Source organism: Suillus subalutaceus (assembly GCF_016647625.1).
Source record: "Suillus subalutaceus strain FC151 chromosome Unknown DFJ58scaffold_30, whole genome shotgun sequence".
Taxonomy (NCBI): Eukaryota; Fungi; Basidiomycota; class Agaricomycetes; order Boletales; family Suillaceae; genus Suillus; species Suillus subalutaceus.
Window position 1 is genome coordinate 157,032 of NW_024540279.1, and position 20,740 is coordinate 177,771.

General features: G+C 48.7%; 8 protein-coding genes across 8 annotated transcripts; 3 read left to right on the forward strand and 5 right to left on the reverse strand.

Annotated features, from left to right (window-relative positions):
• Positions 1–1,336: 1,336 nt before the first annotated feature.
• On the reverse strand, positions 1,337–2,230 carry DFJ58DRAFT_657555 (HotDog domain-containing protein; the record flags this gene model as incomplete). The annotated part of the gene is made up of 5 exons (XM_041381988.1): positions 1,337–1,414; positions 1,465–1,534; positions 1,586–1,678; positions 1,741–1,798; positions 1,849–2,230. The coding sequence occupies 5 exons, from the start codon at positions 2,228–2,230 to the stop codon at positions 1,337–1,339; spliced, it is 681 nt and encodes a 226-aa protein (XP_041245945.1).
• A 2,416-nt stretch (positions 2,231–4,646) lies between these two features.
• DFJ58DRAFT_777837 (nucleophile aminohydrolase) lies at positions 4,647–5,841 on the forward strand. Its single transcript, XM_041389586.1, has 3 exons — positions 4,647–4,938; positions 4,996–5,281; positions 5,379–5,841. Exons 1-3 carry the CDS (start codon positions 4,788–4,790, stop codon positions 5,524–5,526), a joined length of 585 nt encoding a protein of 194 aa, XP_041245946.1. The 5' UTR covers positions 4,647–4,787; the 3' UTR covers positions 5,527–5,841.
• Positions 5,613–6,816, reverse strand: DFJ58DRAFT_700967 (uncharacterized protein; the record flags this gene model as incomplete). The annotated part of the gene is made up of 3 exons (XM_041383585.1): positions 6,231–6,816; positions 6,109–6,163; positions 5,613–6,056 (listed from the first exon to the last, which is right to left on the reverse strand). The coding sequence occupies exons 1-3, from the start codon at positions 6,650–6,652 to the stop codon at positions 5,613–5,615; spliced, it is 921 nt and encodes a 306-aa protein (XP_041245947.1). The 5' UTR covers positions 6,653–6,816.
• A 3-nt stretch (positions 6,817–6,819) lies between these two features.
• On the reverse strand, positions 6,820–10,418 carry DFJ58DRAFT_681702 (Metallo-dependent phosphatase-like protein). The gene is made up of 16 exons (XM_041383225.1): positions 10,289–10,418; positions 10,105–10,235; positions 9,891–10,054; positions 9,743–9,839; positions 9,509–9,626; positions 9,210–9,384; positions 8,898–9,083; positions 8,630–8,798; positions 8,455–8,565; positions 8,049–8,377; positions 7,840–7,921; positions 7,709–7,783; positions 7,478–7,660; positions 7,320–7,423; positions 7,119–7,266; positions 6,820–7,062 (listed from the first exon to the last, which is right to left on the reverse strand). The coding sequence occupies exons 1-16, from the start codon at positions 10,326–10,328 to the stop codon at positions 7,042–7,044; spliced, it is 2,133 nt and encodes a 710-aa protein (XP_041245948.1). The 5' UTR covers positions 10,329–10,418; the 3' UTR covers positions 6,820–7,041.
• Positions 10,419–10,521: 103 nt separating this feature from the next.
• DFJ58DRAFT_777843 (WD40 repeat-like protein) lies at positions 10,522–12,618 on the reverse strand. The gene is made up of 6 exons (XM_041389587.1): positions 12,237–12,618; positions 12,070–12,179; positions 11,656–12,015; positions 11,163–11,599; positions 10,953–11,113; positions 10,522–10,896 (listed from the first exon to the last, which is right to left on the reverse strand). The coding sequence occupies exons 1-6, from the start codon at positions 12,577–12,579 to the stop codon at positions 10,592–10,594; spliced, it is 1,716 nt and encodes a 571-aa protein (XP_041245949.1). The 5' UTR covers positions 12,580–12,618; the 3' UTR covers positions 10,522–10,591.
• Positions 12,619–12,713: 95 nt separating this feature from the next.
• Positions 12,714–14,738, forward strand: DFJ58DRAFT_777844 (pyridoxal phosphate-dependent transferase). The gene is made up of 3 exons (XM_041389588.1): positions 12,714–13,050; positions 13,125–13,296; positions 13,530–14,738. Exons 1-3 carry the CDS (start codon positions 12,751–12,753, stop codon positions 14,573–14,575), a joined length of 1,518 nt encoding a protein of 505 aa, XP_041245950.1. The 5' UTR covers positions 12,714–12,750; the 3' UTR covers positions 14,576–14,738.
• Positions 14,739–14,930: 192 nt separating this feature from the next.
• On the forward strand, positions 14,931–16,388 carry DFJ58DRAFT_725845 (uncharacterized protein; the record flags this gene model as incomplete). The annotated part of the gene is made up of 5 exons (XM_041385300.1): positions 14,931–15,110; positions 15,158–15,247; positions 15,298–15,426; positions 15,478–15,862; positions 15,919–16,388. 5 exons carry the CDS (start codon positions 14,931–14,933, stop codon positions 16,386–16,388), a joined length of 1,254 nt encoding a protein of 417 aa, XP_041245951.1.
• An 83-nt stretch (positions 16,389–16,471) lies between these two features.
• Positions 16,472–19,318, reverse strand: DFJ58DRAFT_264513 (uncharacterized protein). Its single transcript, XM_041379541.1, has 13 exons — positions 19,220–19,318; positions 18,915–19,169; positions 18,504–18,864; positions 18,205–18,448; positions 18,117–18,148; positions 18,016–18,067; positions 17,689–17,922; positions 17,465–17,631; positions 17,307–17,409; positions 17,028–17,221; positions 16,954–16,973; positions 16,743–16,900; positions 16,472–16,688 (listed from the first exon to the last, which is right to left on the reverse strand). The coding sequence occupies exons 1-13, from the start codon at positions 19,264–19,266 to the stop codon at positions 16,555–16,557; spliced, it is 2,001 nt and encodes a 666-aa protein (XP_041245952.1). The 5' UTR covers positions 19,267–19,318; the 3' UTR covers positions 16,472–16,554.
• Between the last annotated feature and the right edge of the window lie 1,422 nt (positions 19,319–20,740).

Sequence of the window (20,740 nt, forward strand, 5' to 3'; positions counted from 1 at the left end):
TCAAAACGAAACTCAGCGTTGAACGTTGAGCACTTAAGGGTCGATAACAGAACTCAGTGTACCAGACCTACCCCGTGTCTCGTCTCACTGAGCGACGCACGCTAGTATAGGACAATCCTGCACACTTACTATGTGTCCTTGACACCTTCTGCAACTAACTATGGTTCCCTGATGGTTCCTGTCTCGCAGCTCCTGCCTCCAGGATTCGCCTGCACTCTGCATTCTCACCGCTCCCGTACTCGTACGCGTGTTCTTCATACTAATAGCCGAAGCTAGCGGCTGTTATCTCTCAATGCTACGTTTCCGCTCTCCTTCTAGTGACAGATTCTGCTTTCTCACCAGTGTCGTACGCGTATTCTTTATAGCGGAAGCTAGCGGCTGCCGTCTTGCGATGCTACATTTCTGCTCTCCTTCGATTCTGGCATCGTAAAATCCCAGCACCGATTGCTTCTCAACCCCGTTTACGGATGGCGGCAAGAATACGGCTCGAGTCCTTCGGCCGTCACATGCACAGATCCATCTTATTACTCAATCAGGATAATCTATGAAGTCTTCCTCTTCCATGAGCGACGAGATATATATAAGTACAACAGTCTGCATTTTCAGTATCTAATCCTATCACAAGTATTATGCGGCGTTCACAGCAGAGAACTGCAATTGCTCTAACATTCCCATCGATGGGAGGTGCCGGTGCATCGCGTCAAACATGACATTGGAAGGATTGAATTGATGCTACCTATATCCACGACACGAGGCGGGTCTTGACTCTTGAAGACTTCAAGATATCGCTTCAATGCGACTACGAAGCAAAAGCTCCGCGAAGCACCCACAATAGCGTCCCCGGGCCTGGCTTGGAGCGGAAATAACCGCTAGCCTTCTGATCGGCCTCAGGAATCTGGAAAGCGCTCACCGCAAGAACGGTATTTACCAACCGGGATACTCCTGAGGGCTATTCAGGGATGTTTGCGTCCTCACGGTGCGGGGCTGAGTCTCTATTTGATTTCTCCGTTCGTTCATGTTCCCAATGCGTAGGGATCAATATATGAGAGCGACTTTAAGACTTGGCGACTCACTTTGTTTGGAATCGACCCTTAAAATGCATAGGGAGGGAGATATAATCACATTGTAGTTAAAAATAATACTGTGGCCCGCCCCATGTATGTTGTTGGATACCTATCGTGTCTAAATGTGTCTATCTACCTGTACGTACCACCATGAAATACAGCATCTATGATCATACAAGCCCATTGTTTATACTTAGTTTGGTACATGCGAGGAGAGATTGCTTTCGATACAGTGTCTGCCAGGAGTCTATAACAGAAAAGAGATAAAACCATCAAAGCTTTGACATGGTGGGTTGCATTTTGTTGAGGTATGCTGAGGCAACTACACTGCCTGTTTTCTGGTTAATGACCTGAGCAAACTCATTAATCAATCGTCAATCAATTGATCAAGAGAACAAACCTCGCATCGAGCGCTCATAATTCGGCTGCCCATAGCGACTGAAGTGCTGATAATACGCAAACACGATCCACTAGTAATAAAAGTGAGTGGGTAGCAACGGGAATTGGTCACACCGACGTACACTGGTGCAGGGGAGTGGAACATGATGTTCATCGACTGAGTGACTCCCACTCCATTAATGTTTTTTATGAGTCCCAGAGCGACCAATGGAGTGCTACAGCAGCTATAGTAGTCTGTCAGAACATCCCGAAGAGCGTCGAACCACTTCGTACTGACTTATCAATCAGAAACGCCATGCAACCTCCATGGAGCATTCCCGCGCCATTCAACATGCCTAAGCGACTTGTGAGCATCCCTAAATATGCCTCGTACACGCCGACGTACTTTTTGAAACAAGAACTTCTGCAACGGTCGTTGCCTCCATACGACCTTGTCTTTCGTAGCTTTCATGGGCGCTGATGTCGATGAACTTCACTGCCTTGGCAACGGAATGACCAAAACAGTGCTCGTCACCAGCCCCGTACGCAATGAATGTATTGAGGATAAGTTGCTTGACGTAGGGAGATACATTGCCCTGTATCTGGGATGCATCCCCGCAGTTGGCCAAGCTCTTGGGGTCTACCCATGCCTTACGCGGTGGTGTGTATGAAGATGATGAGCTGCCATAGATGATATTCTCGGAAGAGGGTGAAGAAGAGGAAGCATATGAATCATAAGCAGGAGAGGCAGAGCTGGCATAAACGGGAGATGACCTAGAATTCGGCATGATTTCAACTTGACAGAGACTCGGTAAGTTGGCATACCTCAAACGAGAACCCGATATTTATCGAATGTCTTGACCCACATCAAGACTTTCGCTCGGCTATATTAAAATTAGTTTTGCTGGCGTAATGAGAAGCCCTGGTGTGTTTTGAGCAAACTTCTTGATGCGGCGGCTTTGCACTGGTTGTCAGCCTCCGGTACCAGGTTGAGTGACACGCTAAGTCTGGAAGATCTCGTAATCCACGTGAGTCTTAAAACTAGGGATGCAACGAGTTTCCCTGTGAATCCGAGAGTCAGGCCTGGGGTCGAGCTACTGGCGAAATTATATTACGTACGAACTGATGGATAGGGTACATCCAGATCCTAGCCAACTTTATCTTTACATTCAGTTTTCAGCTAGCAGAGCCAACAAAAACAATGATCTGATTATTACGCGGCCATGAGAAACGCGAGCCTAAAATTTGCAAGATACCGTCACGAAAATTTGAAATAGCTGTGTGCTCGTCTTCGTTGAGCATGAGCTTCCTAATTATGGGGGATCCACCTAACGAATTCCCAAGTTGAAGATGCGGCCACGTTGAGGCGAGGAGTGCTGTGAGACCGGCGGAACAGTTGGAAGAAAGAACGTGTGAATCACTTGCTTGACTCCTGGACAAATGTTCCGACTAATTCACCAAGGCTGTCCTCAAGATCCGCGTGGATCTAGTGACCCCTTCGATGGACTACAAATTTTTAGGGAGTCAGGGTACTAAACAGGCCAGTTTAACAAGGCTACAGATTTCAGGTTCATGACGATCGAAGGCGGTTATCTGATTCTCAATCACACACTGGCAGGAGACCCTAGCAGAGTATCGGATCTTCTGTCGAGGGAACCCGGTGTCCTACGGTCAGTCATGAGTGACCCGATCCTCACGTCAACGTCTCCTCAGGTTAATGCTTCACAACTTCTTTTCATCAACGGAATCGCAGCAGGGGCATCTCCGAGTCTTCCTGTCTTCGGTCGCCACTGGCCTGCAAACGCGTTGTATCAGAAGGAAATGGAGTCTCCATAGGTCCTTCGACATGCAGTACACGCAAAGTGGTTGGCTACCTGCAATGCAAAGTATAGGCTGTCGCTACAGTGTCCACCATCGAGTACCAGGACAAAGCGGAAGCGAGGTTGGTGCTAAAACGTAAGGTAGATAACTGATAGATAATGAACCTGTGATATGACACGACTTCCAGAATCCAGATAAGCTGTGCATAGAATACTGCAAGCTCCTCTTCAAACTTCAAGCTTTAGGTTTAATATTCAGATTGCAGGCAAAATGGGTTCTTGCGTGGCGCTGTTATTTTGATGGAGATCCCCATCGTGATGTTCGCCAAGTAGATTAGTCGTGCGTATGTCAACTTTGTTGGGAGTATAATAAAAAGCCTAATCTACCGCAGTTTTCTTGGAGCTGTTGTCGGTCACCAGCCAAGAGGTAATTGAATGCTTTTGAAATGCGGATATGGGTCATCATGGATACTACTTACGCATGTTAAGGCGTCGGGGACGAGGTTCATCTTCAAAGTGGCGGCTGGACTAGGAAAGCCGCCACGTCACGCGTAATATGTGAATTCGCATATTGTCCTTAGCACAGCTCACCACACAGCACACAGCTCGGCCAATATTTCACGACTGAGCGGTCTTGCCAGTATTACTATTAGAGAAGCTTAGTTACAGTCAAACGCGAAATGTCATTAATTCCATCTCACAGGGTCCGAGATGAGTTCAGATGTATGAAGGGGAACAGACGAAAATAGACTGACTATGATGGATGTCCACAGGCGTCCTCAAACCCCTCGGCGACCGACCACGGGGAACTCAGGCTGCGACAGGGAATGTCCGTCTTCGCTTGCTTATGCGAGGGGAGGAAGCACAAAGTGACCTGCAGTAACTGACAAATGATTGATGCTGCTTACAATAATGATCAATGTGATGCGTACGCGCGTTTTGTTTGCCGAAAGTGGATGATTGATTGAAAACGACAGCGCTGCGGATATCGAGACACGCGGCCGGCATATCGCAGCGTCGCTGGCGCCGTCACATCGGTTTTCAAGGGGAAAAAAAAAGGTGGCATAAGGGGTAGATGGAAATTTGCAGAGACCCACAGCAATTACATAGCAAGGAGAATTTCTGTAAGACTTGTCATTTTTTTTTTTGATTTGGACACAAGACGACGAGCTCGGATCGCCCCATGCAAAGATGTAAAAAGCGGTGAGCCGGTAGAGCGCAGGAATTTTCAGGGATATGGAAGGCCTGCATGCCCGCTTGCCTGGCTAGACGAATTTAAGGTGTTTCAGATGGTTGGTAAAGGTTAACTTGTCACCTCTAGGGCCTACTAGGCACGAAAGTGACTAGTAGGTACTGAGCAGACCTTGGAAAACCCGTTAAGGCAACTGGTTCATTATTTCTGACATTTTCAATGCTAAGGGAGTTGGCTAACAAATTAGGCCAAAATTGAATGTGACGCGCGTCGTGTCCTCGAAGTCCTAGAGTACGCGTCCTTAAGCCTCATTCAAACCACCACAAGTACAACATGGAAACGTCATTTGCGTTAACTGGCAAGGGCTACGTGATCGTAGCTGCTGACACTACTGCCGCCCGATCCATTGTCAAGATGCAGATTGATCAAGACAAAATCAAGGAGCTCAGTCCTCATCTTCTCATGGCGTACTCGGGTGAACCAGGTCAGTACAAACCTGAATGACCATTGCATTATTTCTGACAATACACACTTGAAATAGGTGATACCGTCCAGTTCGCCGAATACGTCGAGCGCAACATTCGTCTGTACCAAATTCGTAATCTGTATCCTCTTCGCCCAGCCGCGGCCGCATCCTGGATCCGCCGTTCAATAGCGGAATCTCTGAGATCACGAAACGCGTATTCAGTTAACTTGCTGCTAGGCGGATATGACACGTCCTCGCACACACCGAACTTGTATTGGATTGATTATATGGGGACAGCGGTGGAAGTACCATTTGCTGCGCATGGGTATGGTAGTTACTTCGCTCTGAGTTTGCTTGACCGGTACGTCGTTGCTCCTTACTGTGATTCTTTATCTCGGTCTACCAGTTCCTTCCTTCTTGCTACTTAGTGCAATGGTGTGCTGACCACTCTTACATAGTTACCATGATCCAGAAGCACCCCTGGAAGAGGGTCTTGCCACCTTGAAACGTTGCATCAACGAGGTGTCGAAGCGTTTGGTGGTTGACCCAGGCAAATACAAGGTCAAAGTAGTTGACAAAGACGGTATTCGAGAAGTCGAGATATAATGTCCCCCTTGGCAATGTGTACTGCAATGTACCGGCGTCTCCTTCTGTCTGTGTATATCTCTATTCTTACCTCTAAATCGATGCGCTCAAACCAGAAAGATATTACCCTCCACCCGATCCCCTCCAATGATGCGCTCCGTCTTCTTCTCGCATGTAAGTAGCTTCCGAATGCGTGAAAGTACACCTTCGTACTGTGTTTCATTCTGGGGAAACATCATAATTTGGGCTGCCTTCTCGATATCCGACCTTCGAATCCTAGAGCCCCAAATACTCTCACAGTAGGCATCCACAAGCCTCACCCTCTCCAGGCTCGGCATTTTGTTGATACAGAAAATTGCCGCAACAGACCCTGCACTCAGGAATGTTGCCTGACCCACATAGAAAGTGCGAAGACCGGGAATCTCTGGGAGTAATGGCATCACCGAATTATCCGGGTCTACGGAGAAGGTGATGTTGGTGACCGTGATATCTTGAATGTTTGACCAGGTGCCAAATATTCTACACAGGCGGCTTGCTACGGGCGCGACGATCTTGAATTGTCTCGTCAGATTTCTTCACCCAAGATTTTTGAAATGCACGCACTGCAGTGGAAAAGTGGTGATCTGGGTCGGGTCCGGTCCACCGAAATACTCGGGGACTACAGAATACAATTTTTTGATCAGGGCGATGCACCTCTGGGAAGACATCCATTATTATCTACTCACTTGGCAACAGACAGTGCCTCTTCGAACACATGGTGGCTAGTATCCCGTGAGTATGAATGGAGTCTCAGACAAAGAGCCTTCAATAGGATCTGCTTCTTCCCCAGCCCCATTTTCTCAGTACGATCGCGGCACCTGCACAACGCTTCGCGAAGATGCTGCCAGACGTCTGATCTCGCAAACTTGCCTGTCAGGTCGACTGTCACCGAGCGCAGCACCACCCCCGTGTTCTGGCCGGTCTGTGCAAAAAGCCTTAGCTGCTCTGGAGAGCGAAAGCACAAGTTCCTATAAAGCCATTCCACGCCGGCGTCGCGGAACTGGTGGTTGACGCACAGGATGTTGCTTGGGACGGATCCACTGGAGAGTGTGTATGCGATTATGAGGAGTAAGATCTCAGGTGGCAGATCGCCTAGGGTCACATGCATTGGGGCTTTCAGAAGAGGGTACGTTCAGGGTGAATGAAACGAATGAACGGTAGACGAACGCCGGGTCTGAGCCTATCGGCAGTTGGATATCGGTGGGAGTTGTTAGTCACTGAGAACGGCTCTTTGAATTCGATTCGGAGCCTTTGAAAAGGCAAAACCTTACGCGACTCGCAGTAGGAAACTAGGTAGAACTGTTCATTCCGAGAATAACTTATAACCGCACATCCTTGTCCGTGGCTTCTATTTCATAAACGTACCTAATCATGATTGTACCTGCGTGCCCAGTGCGTCAGATTTGGTAATCTGATAAAAAGTGCGACAATGCCATTCTCTAAGATAGTGCATTCAGCTTGAGATCTTGAGAACACAAAACATGTGGAACCGTGAAATCAATCACTATCTACCTCGACCTACAAATCACAGAATCAATCGAGTAAAGTCTGAAAAATACTGCAATGTGACTTACCACATTGGCCATTTTACCCCTTGCCCGTGTTGCCGCGGTCCGTGTAGAGGACCGCCCTGACGGCGCAAAACTCAATGTGCCCTGTCCCGACGATGATGCTTTCGCTTTCGTCGTCGTCTTTTTTGCAGGAGCTTTCTTTGCGGGTTGACTAGAGTTAAGGTGGTTTTAGTGATAGGGAGCCAGAATATGACCGGAACCAACCTCAATACCGCGGCACGATTTGTCTTCTTGGTAACTTTCGGCGGTGCCTCGTCTTCCTCCTCATCGTCGTCTTCGTCTAATTCTATGACTTCCTCAGATTCACTCTGCGTTAACTCCAGTCAGCATTCTGTGTACCATATCATAGTTCGTAAACTCACAGCAACAGCCTTCTTTCCCCTCCCTTTCTTTACCGGTGCAGCCTTTTTCGCGGGTGCAGCTTTCTTTTTTTTCGGAGGGGGCGCGGGTTCGTCAAAATCTGATCCGTCCTCTTCCCCGCCATCGACGTCCATGAGCATTGAGTCGGCGTCGGAGTCCGCTGGGGCGGAAGCTTTATCTTTGCCCTAAAGTGTGGTATGAGGTGCGGTTTCACGGGCCAACTTCGAACCCACCTTTCCCTTACCTGTCCTCCCCATCTTTGCTTTTTCTAGGTACTCCTGGTTGTGCTGCTCCTTCAGTTTGACAAGCTACATAAAACAGCTTGGATTCAGCAAAAGGTTAAAAAAGGAAGCTTAGAACGTACAACGTCGTCTAGCTCCTCCTCGTCTACCTCCCCATTCTCCTGTACGCCTTTCATGAGCGCGCGCAGAGCGCCTGAGACGTGTCTACATGAGCTCATAATATTAGCACGGTGAATCAAAGTAGGACAAAAAGAGTGACGACATCAGAACAGCATACACGGCATGATCAGGCCTCTAAGAAAAACATCCTGAAAATGCAAATGACACTCACGTCTGTATAGCCCACCCATCATCCTTTTCTACAAACATCCTAATCGCCTCATTCATACCTGCCTCACCGAGGACCTGCAGCTCCTGCGCTGCTAAATACTCCTGTACCAATGTTTGCACGCGAACTTTCGCCAATTTTTCGCTCGTCGTAAGGTCTGGATCGTCGATGGATAGCTCGGGTTGGTCTACAGAGGTCGCGGTACGGGAGGCCGCGGAGCGGGCTTTGGATCGGTGGAAAGAGAGCACGTCGCGTGGGTTTGCAATCCGCCCAGTAAATTCTTGTCCGAACCGGATGGGATTGGACATTGCAGGAACATTAGTGGTGTCGACCTATCAATGGTAAGTGTCAGTATGGGTGCGGTCTGCCTATTCTGTATCGCAGTATGTAGAGGAATAGATCAACAGACCTTGAGTCGTACAAGCGGCAGCATTCGTGGGAGCTCCTCTTCACCTTCTTCCACCGCGTGCGCATTGCGCTCGTCCCATAACTGGTTCGCTTGGTCAATGAGAGCGTTTACCTGGATCATACAGTGAGTCCGCAACCTGCACACCAGGCCTAAGTGAAAACGAAAAGGGACCCACCCTTGCTCTCAAAAACTTCCCCACAGCAATTTGGTCGCTTACATCGAATCCTTCCTCTTCTGCCGCCTCCGCGAGAAAAATGTCACCCAACATAAACGGACGTACGGTACGCAAAGGAAGAGGCTTAAGCTCGAATTCTTTGTTATGGATTTGGAGCAGAGCAACGTGCCTTCGTCACAAAATGTATGGTGTTCGAGGGCCCAAAGGCAAATTAGATACGGAAGGGGATGGTGAGTCAAAGGAAATCTGGGAAGTGTCTGACACCTACTTCTCCAATCCCTCGCCCTCGCCCAAACTCGTAGCCACACTCGACCCGGGCTGCGTGATATGGTATGGACGACCAGCGACGGGCTCAGGTACAATGCGGCAATCGTGCTCATGGCCCCAAACGACGAGGTCGATACAGTCGTCGAAGAGGCCTTCTGGTACAGCTGGAGTTGGAGGGTGGGGAACACTGTCAATCAGTGTTGATGATCAGTTTGAGGAACGGAAGGACGCAGGAAAACGGATACGCAAGAGCAAAGACACGCGAAGTGATGAACTAAGTAGGACGCATGGGCAGAGGACAATATTCGCGTACCGATTTTGGTGCACCACAAGGACATTGAACCAATCTTCCTTGTCGCTAGGCATGTACATCCGCACACGGTTGCTGCGGAGTTCGAAGTGCATGCGTGCATCTTTGACATTGCCAACTCCATACAGTCCAAGGCGGGTTTGACCCTTGCGAAGAAGAACAGGGCGGATAGATATACCTGAGTACCGTTTCGTGGTTGTTCAATGGAGACACGGTTCATATCGCGCGAAGAAGAGACAGAACGAAAGCGAGGAAAGCAAAAATCAGTGTCGAGTCGCCGCGCACGCAGAACGTGAGCATACCCAAATCACTCTCTACAGGGTTGGGGTTCGACGCGCTGGATAGTGGGAGGTCAAACTTGCCCATGTAGTTTATGAGCCCTGATACAGAGAGGACATCGAGCGCACAGAGAGCACCTTGCTGTTAAATGTAAATGAGTGCTCACGTGTGAGAGGCGAAGGAGTGGATTAGCGCAAAGGGAACGAGGAAGGACTAGGTTCTGAGCAGTAAGGATCTATGGAAGGAATGAAGCTTACAAGCCCAGCACCTTGTGGATCATCGTGGTTACCGTGAATGCTGAAGACGGGAATGGCAACATTGAGATTTGGGTCTTCGTAGTTAACCGCTGGAAAGCTGAGGGCCGTGATCATTCGTTCAGGGACGTCAAGAAAAGTTCGAAAGTACCTGTATCCCTCTGCTCGCCCGTCATCCGGATTGCTAAGGAGCTCAAGTTGAACAGGCTTGTCACCAAGTGTGTACTCCCGGAGAAGAGCCATAACCTGGTATAAGCAGTCGCGTGACGGGCGGTTTTCGTGAAAGAGATCTCCGCCGAGTAAAATCATATCGACCTGTAAACATTTCTAGGAAAAGATATGAAATTAGGAGGGATAGCACGAACATCGTGCTTGACAGCAAGCTGAAGAATTTCCTTGAATGTGTTGATAGAGTCCTGTCCACGAATTGGGTCGCGCTCAAGATATCCAATGTGATTGTCTGTCGCAACCAATATCTTTATAATATCCTCCTGGTCTGACCCAACGCTGTGAGTGAATGAGTGGGCTATGCTAGTGAGACAGGCGTACAGGCATTGCGGGTTGTCGCTGGTGCCTCATTGTCTGACATGATGTGAAGGACAAAGCCGTTGAAATTGTCGACGTCTGCGTCAGGAGACTTTTGTATGTACTGTGTCAGTCGACGAGAACGACGTGCAAGTAGAGTGCCACTCAGTTGGACGCGTCGCGTCGCGTGGTCTGTTGTCACGCGTCACGACGCTGCTTAATTTTAGCCCCTGAGTGTTGCCGCTTGTACTATGTAGTAGACTAGAAAGACCTGAAGTCTCATTTTGCAGGCGATAATGTTAACGTTAAGGCCTAAAGGTTCGGTGTCTATGTCCGAGGATATATGATGTGAACTGTGGTCGCATTTGTAACTCCTTCCCCCTTCATGCTCAGCCACCGTCCCAAGCGATGCTCCTGACCTAATCCCACAACTAATAATGTAGGTTGAACTGGGCTCTTTGTGGGAGGCCGTTGTTCCTTTTCTCTCCAAGAAGCATTGTCCAATGCGCCTTTGGGTAAGACGAGAAGCTGTAGGGAGTTGACAACACCGGGCGCAGGTATCGACCCAACCAGTGAAAACGATCTGAGTTTTTGGTCGAGCTTCCAAAATCGCACATCGCCATCCCATGAGCCTTGAAATTGAACTGAGCAACGTCGTTGTTATGACAATAATAAAGAATGGATTTACCGGAAGCAAACATGTCTGAATAGCGCAGTGATGCAACGGCCGTTATCCAGCGGGGTGTCCGCACAAGCCCCTCGGTCGTGGACTGTACTTCGTGGAACCCATGGCACACTGTCTGTGTGTAAACAGGTTTTTTCTTTTGGGTGTTCCAAAGACATATTGAGCTTCAGGCGGTATTCAGTGGTATTATTCATAGGACGTCGAGCAACATACCCAGTATCTCCCCCGCTCACAAACGTAGTTTCATCAATCATTGCGACACACTCGATACTCCCTTCCGCATATTTGCTCTCCTTCATCTTTTCCTTACTTTTGTTTGATTTCGGACCATCAACCTCCACTCCATTCACGTGTTCCTCATCCTGGTGGCCTTCGAACGCACCTCCTTCAAGCAATTCCCTTATTGCACTTTTTCCACCGCCACGAAAGACCAACTGGCTCTCATCTGCAATTTTCCAGAATCGAATCGTTCGATCTCTTGCTCCAGCAGTAACAGCAGTCTCTCCTCGGAGAGCATCCAGGCAGAGAATGGTATCTTGATGTCCAAATAGCGTTTCTACATATCCCATTGCTGAGAGATCGAATAGTTTGACAGTCCGGTCAAACGAGCCAGTATACAATTGCTGTGTGCCTTTCCGGAATGTAACGCTCTAGAGGTAAATGCAATGTTAGCATTGTATACATCATGCACATAGGACATACATACTGAAACCGAATCCTTGTGTCCTCCAAAGCCTTTCACCCATTCATCCTTCTCTACATCCCATACACCCACTCTCCGATCTTTAGATCCACTGGCGAGGTATCGACCATCACTACTTACGGCGAGAGAGAGAATCTCGTCCGTGTGCCCTTGAATATCTTGAGGGAGCGCCTTCTCTTTGCCTTTGGAAATGCGCTGTTTATAGAACGTCGCAATCTTTTTCCCAGACTGGAGAGACCACTTATTTATGGTTCCTTCTTTCCCTGACGTGTATAGAAACTGGGCATCGTCCGATGCGACAGCAGATGTAACAGAGAAACGGTGACCCCTGCATCGTAGGGATGACGTTGAAGTGAAATCATACTGTCCAAAACTACGTCAGCCAGACTATCACCGAAGGTAAAAAAAAATACCAACAAAATCTGCCACGAAGAGGTGAACTTTGCCAGAATGCTCTAGGACGTCTTGTCGCAGTCGTTCTGATATTAGCTCTCTGTCGATCTCAGCAGCATCAAATTCTCCCTCGGCTGATTCCCATAACATTGAGCAAACTCAGAACAGAAATTCAGTCCAATTGCACTTGCCTAGATCACCCTTCACACTTTCCAGGTAGAGCTTCGCCAATCGTAATCGCTTTTCTGCAGGGGTTTCCTGTTCATCTTCGTCACCGCTGGTCTCGGGCTGGATGTCCGCGCGTAAATCGATGTCATCTATTACGCCACCCTCCGAATCTGTTCTGTCCGAGTTCAATTCTTCATCTGCGGCTCCCCTCGCTCCCCTCCTTGCGCTTGCATTGCTAAGTTTTGTGTCCTGAGAACTAGATTTGCCCTTGCGCAGGATTTTCTTAGCTCCTCTAGCTCCCTCAGCCGTGCTGACAGACCGCTTCCGCTTCCTGGTTTTTGTCGACGCAAAGAAAGAGTCTGGCATAATCCTGTCTTGCAGATTGAGCTCCCTACATACTGTCACTCGACCAAAAAAATCTGGAAGCGGAGTGTGCCGGGTCACGTGTGACTGAACGTCTGACTTTGGTTACCAATGTACCATATATAGGTCTCCAAACCAACTCTCACTAGGTCAAGAAAAAGAAAGTTCAGGCCGATGTTCCAGGCATCTGGGACCGTAGGAAGGTTCAGATCTTTATCGCCATTTCATCCACTGGCACACTCTTGGACAAGAACCACCATGCGATCTCTCACTGTTGATTCTCTTAACCCTGCCGTTCGCAATGTGCAGTATGCCGTGCGTGGTGAACTGGCAATAAAGGCAGAGGAATATCGGGTCACGCTCAAGGAGAAGGGTCAGGACAGCGGTCTGCCATTTGATCGAATTATCTCTTCGAACATCGGAAACCCCCAACAGAAGGGGCTCGACCAACCTCCCATTACCTTTAATCGACAGGTTAGCTTCATTTTTATTTTTATCCTCTCAAAGTCACAGAGGTGCCGGAAGCACATTTCTCACCACCGTAACAGGTTGCTGCACTCATGGAGTGGCCACAGCTGATGCAACTCGCACCCAATACGTTTCCACAAGACGTTATTGACCGTGCGAAGGAATTGCACGAGGAAATTGGTTCCATCGGTGCATATTCGCACTCTCAGGGCGTCCCTCTCATTCGTCAGAATGTCGCGAAATTTATTCAGGGTGAGTAGCTACATCAGTTCCACTAGGTCTGACAGCAACGCCCCTGGAACGTTTATGCGCCACGTGCCAAGTTGACCCGTCCAGCCGAGTTCTGTTGATTTCTCGAGGAAGTCACAACCCGCATTGGTTTGGATCATTCTGCCTCGAGACAGGGCGTAGCGTCAGCCTTACTATGAGTCATGATACTCTCAGGGTTGAAAGTCACTCTTCATGTAACTGACGCGTGATCACAGAACGCGACAGCCATCCATCCTCGCCGGACAACATCTTCTTGACGGGCGGCGCTTCCGCTGGGGTTTCGCTTCTGATTTCAATGCTTATCTCGGAACCCCACAAATCTGGCGTCCTTATCCCGATCCCGCAGTACCCTTTGTATACAGCGACACTAGCGCAATTTTCGGGCGTGGCAATTCCATACCATCTTGATGAGGCACATGAGTGGTCGACGTCAATTGACGAAATCAAGGCTGCACTTAAAAAGGCAAAAGAAGATGGCATTGACCCCAAGGCACTTGTTATCATCAACCCTGGGAATCCAACGGGTGCGTTGTTGAAGGAGGAGACGCAGAGGGAGGTGGCGAAATTGTGCGCGGAGCATGGACTCGTGCTCCTCGCGGACGAAGTCTATCAGAGCAACCTACACCGTGCGGCCGAATTCCCATTCACGTCATTCAAGAAGGTTGTCTGCGACATGGGCTCGCCAGTTCCACTGGTATCCTTCCATAGCATCAGCAAAGGTGTAACAGGGGAGTGTGGGCGGCGTGGTGGTTACTTCGAGTGCCACAACATCTCGGATGACGTCCGCGCGATGATGTACAAAATGGTGAGCGTTGGGCTTTGCCCTCCGCTGCAGGGGCAAATTGGCGTGGACTGCCTTGTCCGACCCCCCAAGGAAGGCGGCGAAAGCTACGCGCTATGGAAAGAAGAGACAACCCGAATCCACAAGGTACTCGCGCAGCGCACCAAGCTCATGGCAGAGCGCCTAAACAGTCTACCTGGCGTCTCATGCGTTGATTCTCCCGGGGCATTATACCTTTACCCCAAGATCATGCTCCCAGAAAAAGCGATAGCTGCCGCACGAGCTGCTGGCAAGGAGCCAGATGCATTCTATGCACTCGCGCTTCTAGACGCAACAGGCATTTGCGTCGTGCCAGGCAGTGGATTTGGGCAGAAGGAAGGAGAGTACCATTACCGTCTTACCTGCTTGTGTCCTGGCGTGGACGAATATGTCGGGAAGTTAGAGAAATTCCACCGGGAATTCTGCGCGAAGTACCAGTGATCTCGGGTCCTTTGCGTTATTAACCAATGTAAACGTTTGTTAGGCTAGATGCCACTGCTGACTTTGTGCCTTGCAATTGTTGTGTTGTAGTACTACTATCTGCTTTCATGTGTATGCTGGGATACCAATAGATCTGGTAATATTCATCCATATTTCTGGTTCATGTGCATCATTTTATGGCGTAGTAATACCCGATCCAAACACAACCCAAACTAATAATCATGGTCACTTGGTCGGACCCCACGAATTGCTCGTAGTGTGGGGGGGGAACAAACTCAGCCAGAGACCGTGGTATTCCAGCCAAGAATACCAACTTTTGAGCGGAAAGTTTTACTGTCAGGCAAGCTGACTCTTGATGTCAGTGGTTCCGATTCCACTCCCATGTTCCGCCGCCCACCGTATTCGCATAGCTTCCCTCATCTCTCCTCTTAAGCGCGTTCGTCCAAGAGCTCCATTCTATGAACTCTCTGCTCACCGTGTTCCAACCCTCTGGTCACTGTATCGGGGTTTGCTCAGACATGCACCGGGGGAAAATGTGAGCGGTATGATTTTTCATTCTGCGTTGTCTAACATGGGGTACAGATCCGATTTCGTGTGCGAATGATGTTCAGGAAGAACCAGCACGTTGTGAAGGCGCATTCTGCGAAAGAGCAACTTGTGATGGGATACAAGGTATTGCGATTCTCCCAAATAATCATCGGCATGATGCAAAGGAAATACAGTGGTTAGAATCTTTCAAGCGCGCGGAGCAAGGTGATATCAAATTTCAGAACATTTTCAGCAGGTATGAAAGAATGATTGCCACCAAGCGCGAGAAGACCGCTTGGAAAATGCGTATACTAGAGGCTTTCGTACGTATCCTAGTGTCCCTCCTTCATTGTCTACTCACAGAACTCTATTAGAACTGGGAAGCCAAGCTCCGCAGTCGTCCTATTTTCAAAGGCTCTTTCATCCGTCCCTCGTTTGACAATAAACTTCTTCCTCGCCTGATCCCTCAGCCTGCTCACATAACTGGAATGATCGTGCGTCGACGTCTCGCGCGCGACCGTCGATGGGAGCAACGGGAAACATTGAAGAGCTGGGCACATGACTTACGGCACGAGAGTCTTTTTGAGCACGCGTTGCTCAAGAGTGCACGAGGCGAGACCGTGGGTGCGGCTCGGCACATGAAGGGCAGGATGTTGGGGGACCATGCCAACCGATGTGCAGGAGAGGTTGTTCAACTGCTTCGTAAAGAACACTTGTTGTGGGCCCCAGTGTACACGGGAGGGGCAAAATCTGAGTGGGGTGAGCTGTGTATTTGTCCGGATAGTTAATAACGTTAACAACGTCTGGTGAGTTAGATGAGCCCTTCCTTAAGCGCCAGGCTGAACTAAAGGAATGCATGATGCGCGATATTTCACGGTATCGTGCTGCACCGCCCGCTGGACTTGTACTGCAAGGTAAACAAGCACGTCGAGAAAAGGTGGCAAACAAAACAATTCAAAGACAGCGTGAACGTTCTGGTGAAGTCACTGCTGCCACCATTAAACGCCGGCGGAGCGCACCGCCTGCACACGTCCGAGAACTCATGACACCAAAGCAACTGCTAGTGGACAGGGTGATAAGGGAAGCAAGCGAGGGCGGGTGGTCGGGCGCTGTTAAGGCGCACATGGGCGTACATATGTACATGCCCGAAAAATGGAAGGCCGAGGGCGGGTGGGAAGATGAAGAAAAGAAGAAACTTCTGGATGATATGGAGAGGAAGATTCGGGCGGAGAATGAGAGACGAAGAAAACACAGTAAGCTGGATGCTGCCTCCTTGTCTGAGTAGTCAAGACTTTGCGAATATATATGGCAAAGATAGCAGAGATTTAAAAGAGAGAAGGAATGACTATCTTCATTCGACTACGATCTGTGTAGAAGAGATTATGGTTATACAGCCCAATGACCCCTGGGATTTACTTCTCCAGGACCTCCCACTTGTTCTACGAAAATTATCAGCCCTGGCTCTCTTCACCGTGCGCGTTGCTCTTGTGCTTCGGTGTAAATGACCACGACTCTGGCGCAGGACCGAGGAACATCTCCGAGATTTTGACCCAATCCTGGCTATTCGGACTTGCAAGGAGTGTTTCTACTCGTTATAAACATCAATTTTCAGTCCCAACAAGACCGATTAAGCACATGCCTAATTCATCTCTTCCTTTGAATGCTGGCGCTCGATCGTTAATCCTGGCTGGGAGTCGTTCGAGTAGCCCGATAGGGACGTAACGGTATTGAAATGAAAGCGCTTCACAGAGGAATCGGCGGGTCGTGTTCACACCTGTTGTGTCTGTACCAAAGTGACTGATGATACAGACTTAACCAGCAATTGTCATTAAATTGAACAGAAAACAAACCTCAATCCAAATTCAGTGAACTGTTTGAAGATATGAGCTAGGAGGGATATATGAGGAAAGAAACGGAAGGTTACCTTGCCAATTAACTGTAATCGCTCCCTCGAGCTGATGTCCCATTCTCGGTGCTCCTTCACTTCCGTGAAGATCCATGGTTTGATGAGTGCTCCCCGTCCAATCATGACTCCGTCCACGCCAGTGGATGAGACATTGGTCCAGTAATCATGCGATGAGAAGCAATCGCCACCACCGAAAATTGGGATCGGAGATACTGGATGAATGTACCGTAAGTGTTACGTCAAAAACGACAGGCAACTGTCAGGATGGTAGAGGTAGGTAAGGTGGATAGAACTTACGGCCCTCATCCGCCTCTTTAGCCCGCACGGCGTCAACGCATTGTTTGATGTACTCCCAATCAGCCAATTTTGTATACCGTTGCTGGCGTGTACGGCCATGAAGCTATTCCTCTGTCGCATGAACCGACAAGGTATCAAGAGAAATCATGGCGACGCACTGTGATACAACCAATCCCCCATTCCGTGGCAGCGCGCGACATGATCTTATGTGCATTATTACGACCGTCCTTGACGCCTGTCCGTAGCTTTATTGTAACCGGAATTTCGCCCAACGCCCTGGACATCCCGGTGACAATTTTGCCGAGTTTCGCTGGTGCATCCAGTACTACGGATCCAACTAAGTTTATCACTGTTCCGGAAGACCCCATGTCAGACGACTCACAAGCACTCCCGCTTCCGCTTTTGAAAACAAGATCGATCGGACATCCACAGTTCACATCGACGAAGTCTATACCTCCTGCATCACCAAATTCGCGTCCGAGGACTTCGGCGGTTGCGACTAACGTAGTAGGTTTATTTCCTGCAAGCTGAATTCCGAACATGCTCTCCGATGGATGCCGCCGAACGAGCGAGAATTCGGATGCAGAAGCGGTGAGAAATGAGGTCGCAAGGCCCACTGTACGAGGATTGCAATATTAGTGCACGAAATTGAATGACGTGGGACATTATGTGAATGAGAGGAGAAATCTGACAGGAAGTAATAACGCACTTTCACCACATGTTATATCCGCTCCGAGTGTCATACATAGGCGTCTGAATGGCTAAGTAACTTGGTTAACTGATTTAGTGTTTGGGCAACGATATTCGTACCAAGTTGCCGACCGTTGTCAACGGCGCGAGATCTGACCATAAGTGTTTGGTTAATTTGTTTCAATCCGTTGTGAAGAGATTATCATACATGATTTACCACTCCAGTTCAACCTTCGTTTCTCTTGTACGCGGAGAGAGACATCTGGAGTATCAGTCTGAGCACTGGAATCAGAATTTCCAGTGCGCTTTGCAACGAGTTCTGACGAAATAGGCGGAGGATCATTCATGGCCAAGTTATCTTTACCAACAGTCACATCTTCTTCTGGTCCATTAGAGTCTCCTTTAGCAGCTTCCAGTTCTTTGAGGTATGCGTCTGTTATTGGCTTAGGATACTGCAATGCGGTTAAGTTCTGATGCTAGTGGGGAGGATTTGCGCTGATTGCTAACCTTCTTGGATCTAAGTAATTTCAAGGTGTCTGCACTAATAAAATTAAGTTCCGTGGCGCTCAGCGCTGTCTGAGCCCTCTTTTCCTCATCTTCGACGAGCGTGATTACCCCGCTGGCATCACGCTTAGCGTGAGCTCCTAGAAAACGACACTTGAGTCCTAGACGACAGAACCCCGACTCTGTAAAGGAGGGACACGATGTGTGTTGTTCGAGCGAGTGAAGATTATCGTCAGCCGTAGAATTATCTTCCTCCATGTCCATGATAAAAGGAGGAACATCCGATATCGTCGTGATTGAAGGGAATCGAATATCCCTTGGTTTTGCTGCCAGATACGCATCGATGTCATGCGTAAAGCGACATCTACACAACATAAGAGGCATCCAGAGAGGTGGTAGAACAAGAACACGAACTCATCTCCATGCTCGCATATTTTCCCATTGGCGACTCTCAAGCATAGCTCAAGTTGATCATGTACCTTGTCAAACTTGCGGCCCTTATTGGCACCACGCTTTTCCTTTTTTTGCGCCTTGGTCCACTTTTTGCGGCCACCCGTGCCCCTTGCGTCAGTATCTACCACATCCGCACATGATCTTCCAGTGTGAGCTGTTGAACCTTCTGCTGCATCATCATCAACCGCAGGAAAGGCAGCAGGGGACAACAGGAATCTACGGACGGTGAACCATTTCAAAGGTAGTGACGAGCCCGAAAAACGTACTGTTGTTTTACGGCTGCGGTTCCCGGAGGGAGGGACATACTAGTCATCTTGCAACCGAAAAGTTAAAACTACCTTCCGGGCTGTCGTTGTGCACTAAAGAAATAGCGAACAAATGATTAATCATATGACCTATTTTTCCAAATTGCAACAAAATCTTATCGCACCGCCACAACGCATTACATACAACAGGCTACAGATGATCTAGAAACAAACTATCTAGAACATGAAGTAGATCCAGTGGTCGAACAAAAGCATGCAGCGGGAGTTTGCAGTGACCTGTGAACTGGAAGGGGCCTACCGCTGTTCAGTGCTTCATGAGAAGTGCACTATTACATAGCCCAACACTGAAAATCTGTCTTAGGTCGATTGTCCCTGTTTCGCATCGCATCAGCGAAGCAACCCTTTCCTGTTGGAGGATGTTTAAGAGTGTTATCGATAATTTCTCTCGGAACTTGACATCCGCTCTGGTTACCCGCCACTCTACCCGCTGCCGTAGCAGGGGGTTTGAGCCTGCGAAAGACAAGCAACGCAGATCGGTCATCTGAAGTCGCTCAAGAAAGGGATCAATATCGTTAAGAATTCAAGCAAAAGCTGCTCACTTGTCTCAAGTATTATTACAAAGATGTCCTCCAGATTTTAAAGGACCCTGTATCTTGATCAAACATAATTCAATGAGAACAATACTCTTCGCCAGCTTTTCGTTTTCCTTTCTTGAATTATCCTGCACCACGGTAATGCAAGCTGCATTGCTGTTAACGAACGCGAGTTAGGGACAATAAGAGAATCACATCCAATCTGCAAAGGTAGGATGCCCCTGGCATCTCGCTGTGCCGCACGCCGGAAACAGAGTATCACGATCCCATCCTTCGCTCCATTGTCCGCCTGACGTGCATCTGTGTGAATCATGAGCATCAGCCATTTTCAGCAGTGTTGTATTCGGTGCTGTAATTTCCTCCGTATAAGACCTGGTCTACCTGCTGATAAGTCTATAACCACCAATCTTTGACATGTCAATAATCAGGAGAATACACGCGTGCTGAAAGAAAAACCTTTACATATAACCTCGGGGTGGGGTCCCAGATTCCATAAAGTACTCTGGAGTAAGAGATTGGAGCATCGCTGAGGTTAATTTCAGATTGCTATAATCAAGTTAATGGACATCAGAAGCACCAAGACAGGTTGATCATGAGGTACCTACAGGTCCTCTGCCCACAGTGAGATCTTCCTTCCAAGAGTGCACATCCATTGCAACAATGATTGTTATTGAGGCCCGGTCGAGTCCATGTTGTACTAGGGAAACTAGGAAGAAGTGTACAGGAATCCAAACCGCTTTCAAGCTTCAGGGAGGATATCGCCGTCGTTGGGCCTAATGAACTGCAGTATATGACATGGCATGTGGGAGATTGGGATCTACATAAAGGACGCTTCGAACATACCTAATACATAATTAGCTGGGATACTGTGCAAGAATCAACGCTTCGAATGAGTAATAAAAGTGCAACTAAGCATATCTATGTTGCA

Excerpts from the sequence above, each read along its gene's own strand:
- DFJ58DRAFT_777837 (XM_041389586.1), top strand. The coding sequence starts at position 4,788 with ATGGAAACGTCATTTGCGTTAACTGGCAAGGGCTACGTGATCGTAGCT. Across the intron at positions 4,939-4,995 it reads GGCGTACTCGGGTGAACCAG|GTGATACCGTCCAGTTCGCC; the intron begins GTCAGTACAAAC and ends CACTTGAAATAG. Across the intron at positions 5,282-5,378 it reads GCTCTGAGTTTGCTTGACCG|TTACCATGATCCAGAAGCAC; the intron begins GTACGTCGTTGC and ends ACTCTTACATAG.
- DFJ58DRAFT_681702 (XM_041383225.1), bottom strand. The coding sequence starts at position 10,328 with ATGTCAGACAATGAGGCACCAGCGACAACCCGCAATGCCT. Across the intron at positions 9,385-9,508 it reads CCCTGTAGAGAGTGATTTGG|GTATATCTATCCGCCCTGTT; the intron begins GTATGCTCACGT and ends AACGGTACTCAG. Across the intron at positions 7,661-7,708 it reads GGAGGACAGGTAAGGGAAAG|GGCAAAGATAAAGCTTCCGC; the intron begins GTGGGTTCGAAG and ends ACCACACTTTAG.
- DFJ58DRAFT_777843 (XM_041389587.1), bottom strand. The coding sequence starts at position 12,579 with ATGCCAGACTCTTTCTTTGCGTCGACAAAAACCAGGAAGCGGAAGCGG. Across the intron at positions 12,016-12,069 it reads ACCTCTTCGTGGCAGATTTT|TATGATTTCACTTCAACGTC; the intron begins GTTGGTATTTTT and ends AGTTTTGGACAG. Across the intron at positions 11,114-11,162 it reads GTGAGCGGGGGAGATACTGG|CTCAATATGTCTTTGGAACA; the intron begins GTATGTTGCTCG and ends TACCGCCTGAAG.
- DFJ58DRAFT_777844 (XM_041389588.1), top strand. The coding sequence starts at position 12,751 with ATGTTCCAGGCATCTGGGACCGTAGGAAGGTTCAGATCTTTATCGCCA. Across the intron at positions 13,051-13,124 it reads CCATTACCTTTAATCGACAG|GTTGCTGCACTCATGGAGTG; the intron begins GTTAGCTTCATT and ends CCACCGTAACAG. Across the intron at positions 13,297-13,529 it reads TGTCGCGAAATTTATTCAGG|AACGCGACAGCCATCCATCC; the intron begins GTGAGTAGCTAC and ends GCGTGATCACAG.
- DFJ58DRAFT_264513 (XM_041379541.1), bottom strand. The coding sequence starts at position 19,266 with ATGACTAGTATGTCCCTCCCTCCGGGAACCGCAGCCGTAAAACAACA. Across the intron at positions 18,149-18,204 it reads GAACTGGAGTGGTAAATCAT|ATCTCGCGCCGTTGACAACG; the intron begins GTATGATAATCT and ends ACTTATGGTCAG. Across the intron at positions 17,410-17,464 it reads GGGGGATTGGTTGTATCACA|CTTCATGGCCGTACACGCCA; the intron begins GTGCGTCGCCAT and ends ACAGAGGAATAG.